The sequence below is a fragment of the Gossypium hirsutum genome, chromosome D05 (assembly GCF_007990345.1).
Source record: "Gossypium hirsutum isolate 1008001.06 chromosome D05, Gossypium_hirsutum_v2.1, whole genome shotgun sequence".
NCBI classification, from domain to species: Eukaryota; Viridiplantae; Streptophyta; class Magnoliopsida; order Malvales; family Malvaceae; genus Gossypium; species Gossypium hirsutum.
In genome coordinates, this window is record NC_053441.1 from 63,069,059 (window position 1) to 63,080,726 (window position 11,668).

At 33.1% G+C, this 11,668-nt stretch overlaps 1 protein-coding gene across 1 annotated transcript; it reads right to left on the reverse strand.

The window, feature by feature from the left end:
• Nucleotides 1-4,394: 4,394 nt before the first annotated feature.
• On the reverse strand, nt 4,395-6,312 carry LOC121217289 (uncharacterized). The gene is made up of 2 exons (XM_041092810.1): nt 5,730-6,312; nt 4,395-5,650 (listed from the first exon to the last, which is right to left on the reverse strand). The coding sequence occupies exons 1-2, from the start codon at nt 6,299-6,301 to the stop codon at nt 5,341-5,343; spliced, it is 882 nt and encodes a 293-aa protein (XP_040948744.1). The 5' UTR covers nt 6,302-6,312; the 3' UTR covers nt 4,395-5,340.
• Between the last annotated feature and the right edge of the window lie 5,356 nt (nt 6,313-11,668).

Consider the following 11,668-nt stretch of genomic DNA (forward strand, 5'->3'; position numbering starts at 1 on the left):
AAAATCTGTCTTTAGTAATACCCAATCTATCATTTGGCGTTTTGCACTTTAGATCAGCAGCAAAGTTTGCTTCCCTGTGAACGTGAGAGATGTTAACAGTCCATTCTCTGTCGCATAGGTTCCTGATACTCGCTACCAAAGGGTCAGGTGTATTTTCCTCGCTACCAGCTTCGATTCGTTTAATGGCCACCACACTGTCTGTTTCCAAAAGAACTTGTCTGTAACCTCCATTCCAAGTGATGGACAAGCCATCATAAATAGCTCATAGCTCCGCACGAATAGGAGAACATCCCATGATTCTCTGATCCCTGATCGTCTCTAATCACTCCAGCTGCCGTTGCTGTATAATCCTTATAATTTGCCGAGCCGTTGATCTTGACCCATCCCAAAGGCGGCAGTTTCCATCCAACTTGAGTACATGAGTACATGTTGGATCTAAGTCCCTGTACTAAGCAGCTGTCTCTAAAGTGCTGCGCCCAGCTCAAGCTTTGCCTAATGATTTCATCTGATGAGCAGTTCATAGTTTGAAAAATAAATCCATTCCTTTGCTTCCAAAGGCTCCATCAGATTATAGCAAATAGAGTGTTCCACTGCACATTATAATCTCCTAACTTTCAGTGTTCTTAAGATTTGCAAACAGCCAATAAGTAAAGTCAGAGGCGAAAAACTTTTGCTGATCTGAACCCGGTAAAATCCCTTTCCAAACCATGGCAGCTGATGGACCATCCCTTACAGCACGTAATGAGCTTTCCTGAACTGATCCACACAACTCACAAGATGGATCTGAAGTTATTCCTCTACGACATCTTTCCAAATTCGTAAGTATTGTTAGCGCACCACGTTCTGTCCGTTAGCCTAGTATAGATGTCAGAGACCGAGAAGCGACCATTGTCCATCCCGTTCCATCAAATAACATCGGACCCAACATCTGCTCTTGGTGGTACAATACCAGAGACGTGAAGCAAAACGAGATGACTCAAGCAGGCTGATAACACTCCCCATTTCCAATTCCCATCTTCGCCTACAAACTCCCTCACCTAGCCATTTTGTTTATACCATGAGAGGTGATCCTAGCGTCCCAAAGTGGACCCATATCCGGTACCCAGTTATCCATCCAAAACTTAATGGTTTCGCCATTGAGTACACTCCAAATAATTTTGTTCCGGACTTCATTCCAAACCTTAGGAAGGGATCGCCACACATAGGAACAACTATTCCGGTAAATACTTTCTGGGCATATATCAATCATCTTATACTTGCTCCTTAGAACTTTCACCCAATGTGAAGGCGATTTCGTAATCAATGCTTGCATTTAGTGATTGAATTTGGAGAGTCCGCGAACGTGATAGAGACCATGTGTTTGAATGTGTTCGGATAAGTGAGTATGGTGTTTGGAACATGTATTTTGATTTCATGGAATTGATTTGCTAATGTTTGAGGTGATTTCATGGGGGCAAACCATATCTCTATCAATCGAGATGCTCCTGGTTCTATGAATCCGCACTCACGATTGGCCTCTCAAGGCACTCGAGCTCTTCACAGAGTCGAGAGGATAATACCTTCCATTATTGGGGCTCAATTGACTACCCACCAAACTATATTTCGAAAACTTCTCTTACAGGAATCAACTCTCCTCGACAAGACCGTAATTTAAACCCCTCAATATGCTGGTATGCTATGACTTACGGATTGCAAAGAGCTCGTAGGGAACTCCTTGATTGTGATGGAAGAGATTGGAGGAATCCATTAAACATGGCAAGGGAAAAGCTTTGAGAAAATTCGACAGCTTGTTACTTTTTCTGTTAATAGTACAACTTCATCAATCAATGTAATTATCACCAATTTTTAAGGCAAAATTTCCCAGGAATTTGGAACATTGATCAATGTTATCCTTGTTTCAGATTATTAACGACATTTAATATGCAGGAGTTGATTGAGATAGGTGCAATGACATCTTTGGTCCCTGGAAACTACCCAATTGGATGCTCCCCAGCTTTGTTGACAAAGTTTCAAGGTTCAAACAAGAATAAATACGATCCCTTGACTGGATGTCTAACATGGCTGAACCACTTCTCGGAACACCATAACCAATTGCTTCAAAAACAACTCAAAAAAAATTCTGAAACCATCATTCCAACATAAACATTTTTATACCGATTATTACAATCCTGCAATGCGTTTGTACCAATCTTCAAAGCTATATGGTACATTTTTCACACTGTTCAAAATTAGAATTGGAGGTCTTTACAATTACAATTACAATCAGTCGAGAACTTGTGGTTATCCACCAATAAACCAATGCTCCAATAAACCTTGGTATCCATTATTCAGAAGCAGCCAATAGATGGATTGTCAATGGTGTATTTGAAGAATTGGTGAACATCATTCTTAGTTTAAATAACTTTTAATTAAAATAAATAAAAGTAAGATCATAAGCAGCTGATGTGTTGATTTATTAGTAAAATATCATGGTAAACTATAAAAAAAATATAATTTAAATTACCCTTTTTATCTTTTTGTGCTTCATTTATCTTTTAAATTTTTTATTTTTATCAAATTATTCGTAATTGGATGAAAAAGATAACGTTTTCGTTGCCCTATTGACTATTGATGTTGAATTAGCATATGCAGTAACGTACATGTATGCTATGTCAACAATTAATTGTTAAAAAATTAAAAAGCTGAGAATTGTAATAAGGTGATAACTATAGTAAAATTTATTTTAATTTTTAGATCAAATTAAAAAAAATTATGCATTCGATTTATCATTCAAATTATCTCATCAAAATAAAAATCATAACACTTTTTTTTTTCGTGCAAATACGAGGAAATGGTGAAATAAACAGAACATCTCTAATTTTAGATTTTTTTAATTAAAAAAATTGAAACTTGGGAAGCAAAGCTACTTCACAACGATACGAAAATAGAAAGCAAGATATTAGGATTACACAATTTGGAAATTCTTTGTATTATTTTTTCTTGCTTAAAAATAAATTGGACAGCATTTGATATATAGAAGTTAGGGTATTTCATTCTTAGTTGATGAGTAACACTCGATAAATACCACATGAATAGGTGGAAGGACGTTTGGAAGTTTTAAGGAACACACCATGTACGCTCTCTTTTTATGGTTTGTGTGCAAATAACAGGTGTTGATTGATTTTGATCATGTATGAAGAGGCATTGGTCAAAATACATAGTGTTCAGTTTGCATCACGATACAGACGATATCTTGGATGTCATTAGGGATTACTTGGTTGTTAAAGATGTTGTTTTTCTCTTGTAACCACTTAGATTGGTTTGGGACAAATTTGGAGAATCATTGGTGGCTGTTAAGGATTGGGGTCCCTTAGACTACTTTTTTTAACTTGCTAGCATGGTGATTATGGAAGAATAAATCGATGTATTTATCTTTTTAAAATATATACAATTAAATCAAAATCTTATATATGTTTTTGCTAAAGATATGTGGTTGTCTTTTGTGCCTGAAAGTTGTCAACCCCGGTTCTTCTCTTGTAACCACTTAGATTGGGTTGAGACAAATTTGGAGAATTCTTGGTGATTGTCAAGGGTCCCTTGGACTACTTTTTTTTATTTGCTAGCATGGTACTAATTATGAAAGAATAAGTCGATGTTTTTTTTAAAAAAATAAATACGATTAAATCAAAATCTTATATATGTTTTTTTAAGCACGAATAACAAACACGACTAACACAACTCAAACTCAGGCCACACTTAGGACGGTGAACACCTTTGACTATCAGGCCATCACATAGGATTTTTATATATGCTTTTTGAGCTACAATCAAACTTCATGCCTATAATTGTAACAAATCAAAATTGATATATTAAATTACACATTAAATCAAAATCAATGTATAATGAAAAATAAGTATTAATAAATATCATGAATGATTAATGCAATTCTTAAAAATCATAAATAAAAATGAAATCTCGTTAGAAAATCATAAATCAAAATTTAAAATTATACATAAACTTTAATTTAATGTGCAATTTAATATATAAACTTTGATTAAATATACTTATAAAAATAAAAATTTTATTATAGTTCAAATATATAATATAAAACTATAATATTATTCAATTATACTAAAGAAATAAATATATCAGTTTATTTTAAATATTATAAAAATATGAATAAAAATATTTATGTATACAATATATAAACATAAAACAATTATATATATAATTATGAATATAAATATTATATTAAATATGAATATAAATATTTATATGTACAATATATAAATATAAAATAATTATATATAATTATGAATATTGAATTAAATCAAAATTTTCATTTACAAAATTGTACAAAATCCTAATTTTTAGATTTATTAAAAAAAAAACGAGAGAAAGACATTTAAGGGTAAAAAGCTTTGAATAGTCAATCATGTAAGACAAAGGTTCACTACAGTAACGAGGTACAAGCATGTTAATGTAAGAACAATGAAAATATGACAACTATATAGTTTTCTTCTGTTACTGTGCTACCCGTGCCATTTTCTCCAATCTCCTTAGCCTTCCTTCTAATTCAACTCCAAATTTCTGAATTGAACCAGAAGTTGTAGCACTAGCATCTTTGCAGCCTTCAGCCATTCTTGTCTTGTTTTCTTTACCAATACCCTTATGTGATCCTGCAGCCTTCAGAAGTGGTAAGCTTTTGACCCTTCTTTAACAACCCTTTTTCTGTCAGACTCAGAACCACCACCACCATTCATTTGTCCTCCTGCAGAACTGCCATGAAAAGGTAGTGTGGTGGTGGCTTTGCTTCTTCCTGCAAATATGGAGAATTTCCTCTTTCTCACATCCCCATTATGAACTCTTGGTGAACCAGTAGTTTTAAAATGGCAAGCCACATGTTTTATCCTTTTTGAAAGTGGCATATTATCTGCATCACTATCATATGCAACTGAAGCAAAGCTCCCTACACTGTTGTTAATGGTGCTATTACTAGTTTTCATACTACACATTGTTGTTGAAGTTTTCTTCATACATCAAATACATTTCTTTTAATATCCCTCAAAGCTGTTTTTCGAGTTGATATCAATTTAGTCCACCAATTGAAGTACCTATTTGATACACAAGGCTTAAAAGACCTTGGAAGAACAGCAAATCTAACCTTCTCCAATGGGATACTACAAACAGGAATGGCATCAGGAAGGTCTTGATCATATATATCCTAATTGCATTGCTACCCTTTGTGGCAAATACTCTTCTTTACAGTCTAGTCCAACTAGCATAGATCCTCATATCGGTCATTACAATAAAAAGTTATGAATTGAGTTTGTTTGTAATAAGAAGGATGAACCCAGTTCTTCAAATCAACAATATATGGAGGCCAAACGAAGTTATCAGGCAATCTAAGTACTGATGTAACAAGTTGTAAGTTGATTTTAGCATTCGATCTATGGAACCTAGCAGCTCTTGGCTCTCCTGGTTTAATGGACCTGAAACAGTTATTTGTTTAGGACAAGACATTGCTTTATGTTTGAACAATGTTAGATTTTTGTAAAGGCTTGCAAGAACTGCTTGTGCAAGTGTCATTCTTGTGTTTGAAGACAAATGAATAGCAATAGGAAAAACTTGCTTGGCAACAATTTTCTCAGGTAAGGAAGGGAAAACATACCTTGTTAGCCAAAGAGACAAGAAGGCAACATGTTCATATCCCTCGTCTGATTCCATAAAATGCTTTATCCAACAACTATGTGTTGCTTTCTTTGACTTGTTCCTTGACAAAACCAAACGTTTTTTTGTTCATATCTTCTTCAACCTTCACCAACTTCCCTTCTAATGGTCTTCTCACTGAATCCCCAAGTGTTGAAAACCCACCAAGAATCATTACATCTTCAAGGGTAACAGTGGCCTCTCTCCATGGAAAGACAAATGTATTAGTTTCAGGACACCAAAACTCAACCAAACCAAGTATTAAATCTTTGTTACACCTGATTTCATATGTAGAACTCAAGATAGCATCACAAATACCTGTCTGGTACCACAAAGCACCATATTTTCTAGCCATGCCATCGATCCATTCTTCCCAATGCTTTTGAGGGGCATGCCAGCCTTTTATCTCGACACTATCAGGCCACTTCTTAAGGTTTTGTTGTTGAGAGAAGATTTCGAACAACAATGGCGCGTTGGGAATTGTTGCAGCTATGGTTTGAACACATGGTTTCAAGAACCTAGCTGTTCCTACAATGTTTTTTCCATCTTTGGGTGAAACTAGTTTTTCATGTCTGATTAGTTGGCAGATTGATTGAGAGTGATCTTTAGCCATTTTTTATGAAACACAAGAACTTTTAGACAATAGTGAGAAAAATGGTGAAAGTATATGAACAGTCTAGAGGTTTTAAAAATGGCTGTTACAGAGAAACCCTGTTTAATCCTTAAAAGCAGCCCAATACTAGCCAAAAAAACACTAAACTGTGGCCGTTGATTGTACATACGTGAGTAATTGAAAGGACAAGAGAAAAAATAAATAAATTTAATTCTTAATTTTTTTTCTAAATTTAACATTAAAAATTTCATTTTTCTTTTAAATCGAGTTAAATTGTTATTTTTTAAATGAAAATTTTGATTAAATTGTTAATTTTTTAAACATTATAATTTACATGATAATTCTTATGTATTTTTATTATATATTTTTTAAATTTTTATAAGAATTTTATATTTTCTAAAGTTTTATGATTTTATATTTTTTAAATATTTTTATAATTTTTAAATTATTTATTGATAGAACATATAAATTAAATAATATCATATTAAAATAAAATACACTTAAATTACCTTGTGGGTTAACATGATAATATTATTAAAAGTTTAACATTTTTATTTAAAATTTATTTAACTCTTTTAAGAATAATAGTTGAATTTAGTTAAAAACTAAACCTCAAAATCATATAAAAATAAAAAAATTAAAATTCTCATTATATCAAAATAAAAGAAAAAACCATTGTTGCTTTTAATAAACCAAATGATTAGAGGTAAAACGCCGGCGGCGATGTACATTGAAACCTCCAATGTAGCTGGCCTTATAGCCTTTGCTGGTATTTTCCACAGTTGCTTTTGCTGGTATTTTCCAAGTTATATCAAATAAACTCCCAAGCCTGATTCGGCGTTGCATCAAATGTTTTAATTGCCACAGTTGCTTTTGCTGGTATTTTCCAAGTTCCTAGTCAAAATGTGGATAGAAAAGAAAACATTCCACCTGGACTCTCTCTTGGGGAAGCAAGGATAGGATAAAACCCTGCTTTTGTAATATTCTTCATCTTTGATGCCATTTCTCTCCACTTCACTGGTTGTTGTGATGGCTCAGACCTTAGTTGTAGTCATTCAAAGCAAGGGAAAGAAACAGTTCATGGTTGTTATGAACAAGATAATGTGGTTTGCTTGTGTACTTGTTTCAGTGGCATACTTAGCCTTGTCATTCATTGTGGTCGGAGATAAACAGTGGCTAGCTATCGGAATTACTATCATTGGATCAATAATAATGTTTGCAACTTTAAAGACCGTGCGTTACTGGGTGATTAGGCATCGGATCAAGGTTTCAGACAAATGAAATAGTTAAAGATCATCAATGGAGAGCTAGTCATGTTATCCATGGCCTGTGATGTCAGATACTAAAATACAAAACAATGAGCTTAACAAAATGTATGTCAGATTCACATTGAATTTGGATATCATATGTGTAGATTCATTTCGAATTTTAACTTTTAAATGATTTTTATTAATTTTTTAAATTTTTTTAAAATTTTAATAATGTTTTACAAATTTTAAATTTTTTTTAATTTAGAAAAAAATTAAGTTTTGAAATAAATGAACCTGGACAATTTCTTCAAGCTCATTCGAGTAAAAAATTAAAAATAAAATTCTTTTACTTTTATATATTTTAAAATTTTTTATTTTTTTGCTAACATGGCATTGTTACGCCAGCAACTCTCAATGATGGGGAGCGCCATGCCAACATTGTTAACGGCCAAATTAGCACTGTAACGGTTTAAGACAGAAAACATTGGTCAAAGAGCTTAATTGATTTTTTCGTAAAAGTTCAAGGGTCTTAGCAAAAAGCCAAAAACAAGTAAAAAAATATTACTGTTAAAAATATCAGAGCCAGGTTTCGATCCTAGGACCTATGGGTTATGGGCCCACCACGCTTCCGCTACACCACTCTAATTTGATGCTCATTTGTTACTTAATTGTTTAATGATAAAGCTTAGTAAGTTCGTCGATTTAACGATAAAACTTACCGAATTTAACATAATTCAAATAACAAGTTTAATGAATAAAGTTCATGTCAACAGGGTTATTATCAGAATTCTTGTCAATCACAGCTTACAACAGGTAAGAAATACTCAATAATAGAACAAATCAATTTTCCATATTTCAATAATACTCAGTTTTCATTAAATAGTTCCAGATGAACAATATACGGATACAAGTACACGATTAACTATCCAAAAACACGCCAAACGCTTATATGAGCCAATCCAACCGGTAACACGCCTCAACACCAAGTGCCTAGCCCATAGGCTAACATCCCTCCTGTAACACACCTCGACACTAAGTGCCAAGCCCGAAGGCTTTACATCCGCTCCTGTTAACACGCCAAAAACACTATAAATATAACACGATAGTCCGCAACAACTGCTGGACTTCGGTATATTCAATGAACATGAAATAAACAGGAATCATTGTCTTATCTCAAATCAATCCCGTATAGTGCGCACTATAACCTCTTGCCATGTCAATCATACTTTATCCTACGTTCATCGGCTCAAAATATCTCAATCAAAAGAAAAATAGTATTGTTGTGTCAATATATCAATTCTCATTTACAAGGTATCTTTTGTATTAATAAACATTCAATAATTGGATTTCATCTATTATGTATTTAAAATTGTATTAAAATTAAACCGAATGAACTTACCAGACTAATCTGCAGCAATGACAAAGTATAGGGACTATTTAGTAACTTTCTCTTTTTTTCAGTTTTCCACTCGTTCTTGATCTAAAATAATAATTTCATTCAACTCATTAATTTCAACAACAGAATTAACTAATTTTATGCAATTAAGTCATTTTTGATATATTTACGAAATTATCCCCTAATATTTTACTTTTATGCAATTTAGTCTTTAAGCTCAAATTGCAATTTAACTAATTTTAATTAAATTGAATTCAGCCCAATAGTATAACACTCCACTACAGCCCATACTTTATGTTATTTTGCATCAAATCCTTGTAATTTTATCACTTTAATATTTTAGTCCTTAAACATTAAAAATTACTAAAAATTACTTTACAAAATAGCCCTATTTAACTACTAAGCTTAATAATCTATCATTAAACTTCAAGACTATACTAAACTCATCAATGACACAATTCAAAACATTTGATAATTTTACAAATTAGTCCTCGGATTGGTTAAATTAAGTTAATACGAGTTCAAAAAAATAAAAATCACTGAAAACGGACAATAATAACCTACCTAGCATGCAACCAAAAGTCAACCGAAGTTCCCAAGCTCCAAAAATGGAGGTTCAGCCAAGCATAAAAGAAAAATGAAGGAGATAAGCCAATTGTTTCTTTATTATTATTATTATTATTATTATTATTATTATTATTATTATTATTATTATTATTATTAAATACCTTTAATTTAATTAAATTAAAACATTTTAATTAATAACTAAATAAATTAAACACAATTCTAGAGATTTCCATAGCATTTCCACCGTTTGACATTTAAGGAGGGTCCAATTGCACAATTGGTCCTTCAATTATTTTTAATTATTGATTAATTAAACTTTGTTTCAATTAACCTTAAACTAATTAGGACTAAATGAGGAAATAGCCCGAAAGTTAGTGGATTTAATCATGTAACCACGCTTGGATTTTTTACCATGGTCTAATCATCATTTTGATCCCTTTAGTATTTTAAATCTATAGCGATTAACTTTTACCTCTTTTACAATTTAGTCCTTTTACCTAAATTAAACAATCAATCATCGAAATTACCAGACAAAACTTCAATTCACCTATAATGCGACTCTGTAATTATTTAATAAAAATATTTACGGCTTTAAATTACGGAAACGAGGCCCTAATACCTCATTTTCAATAACCATTTGACTTTTGAACCGAACCACTTATACTAACTTTCAATTCAATTGGTTAAAATTCCTCAAATCAAATTTCATTATAAAATTACTACTGACTCCTAAATTTAAATACTAATTATACGAACTTACTAGTCGGATTTGTGGTCCCGAAACAATTGTTTCCAACACCATTGAAAAACGGGTTGTTACAATGAGTTTCTTTTTGTAGCCAAATATTTCTCCAATGATTCCTGGTTGATCGATAGCGGTTGCAAAAGTCACATAACCAATGACCCAACACTTTTCAAATAACTTAATAAATTATCATTTCCAAAATAAAAATTAGAAATAGTGAGTTTATTCCAGTTAAGAAACAGTAGTTATTAAAAGTTTAACAGGTTTGAAACACATAAATGATGTTCTATATATATGTGCCTAACATTGACCAAAATCTTCTTTGGATAGGACAAAACCATTGTTTTATAATATTCTTCATCTTTGATGCCATTTCTCTCTTCACTTCACTAGTTGTTGTGGTGGTTCAGATCACCTCAGTTGTAGTCATTCAAAGCAAGGCAAAGAAGCAATTGATGGTCGTTATTAACAAGATATTGTGGTTAGCTTGCATGCTTGTTTTAGTGGCATACTTAGCCTTGTCGTTCGTTGTGGTCGGAGATGAGCGGTGGCTAGCTATCGGAGTTACTATTAATATTGGATCAGTAATAATGTTTGCAACTTTAAGACCGTGCGTTATTGGGTGATTAGGCATTGGATCAAGGCTTCAGAAAAATGAAATAGTTGAAGATCATCAATGGAGAGCCAATCATATTATCTATGATCTGTTAGATACTAAAATGGTCTGTCAGATATTAAGGCTTCTTTTGGATGCAGAATCAGCCATGGTGAGATGGAATTTTGAAGGAATATTCTTTTTCCCTGCACTGTGTTGGTGTTTGGAGAAAGAATGGTGAGGTGCAGTTGAAGGTTTGAACCTCACTGTCAGCCTCATTTCCAACTGGCGATAAAAGCTCCAGCTTAAACACAGTGGGCAGTCAAGTTTTATTGCAGAAAAAAATGCCCATATTTTCATTTATTATTGTGGCAGTTATATATGGATTTCCTCAACGCAGTACTGTATTCTGAACAACCAAATTCCCCAAAGGTTCGAGGTAAACATAACTCTTCATGGAATTTTTGGCTTGTCAATTAGTCCAGCCACTACACCAAAACAGACTTTTAGCGGCGCTTTTTTAGGGCTATAGTGGCGTTTTTTAGTGCCGCAAATAATTTTAGCGGCACTTAGCAAAGCGCCGCAAAGAACGCCACTAATGACTGCGTCGGTAACTTTCGCGGTGCTTTTTACAATAAACGCCGCTATAAACAATGGTCTTTAGCGGCGCTGTTGCATCAATAGCCGCCATAGACCGTGGTCTTTAGCGGTGCTTTGCATCAAATGCCGCTATAAACCATGGTCTTTAGCTGCGCTTCTGCATCAAAACGCCGCTATAGACCATGGTCTTTAACGGCGCTTACCCGTCAAACGC

Excerpts from the sequence above, each read along its gene's own strand:
- LOC121217289 (XM_041092810.1), bottom strand. The coding sequence starts at position 6,301 with ATGGCTAAAGATCACTCTCAATCAATCTGCCAACTAATCAGACATGAA. Across the intron at positions 5,651-5,729 it reads CAAGTCAAAGAAAGCAACAC|GTATGTTTTCCCTTCCTTAC; the intron begins ATAGTTGTTGGA and ends TTGGCTAACAAG.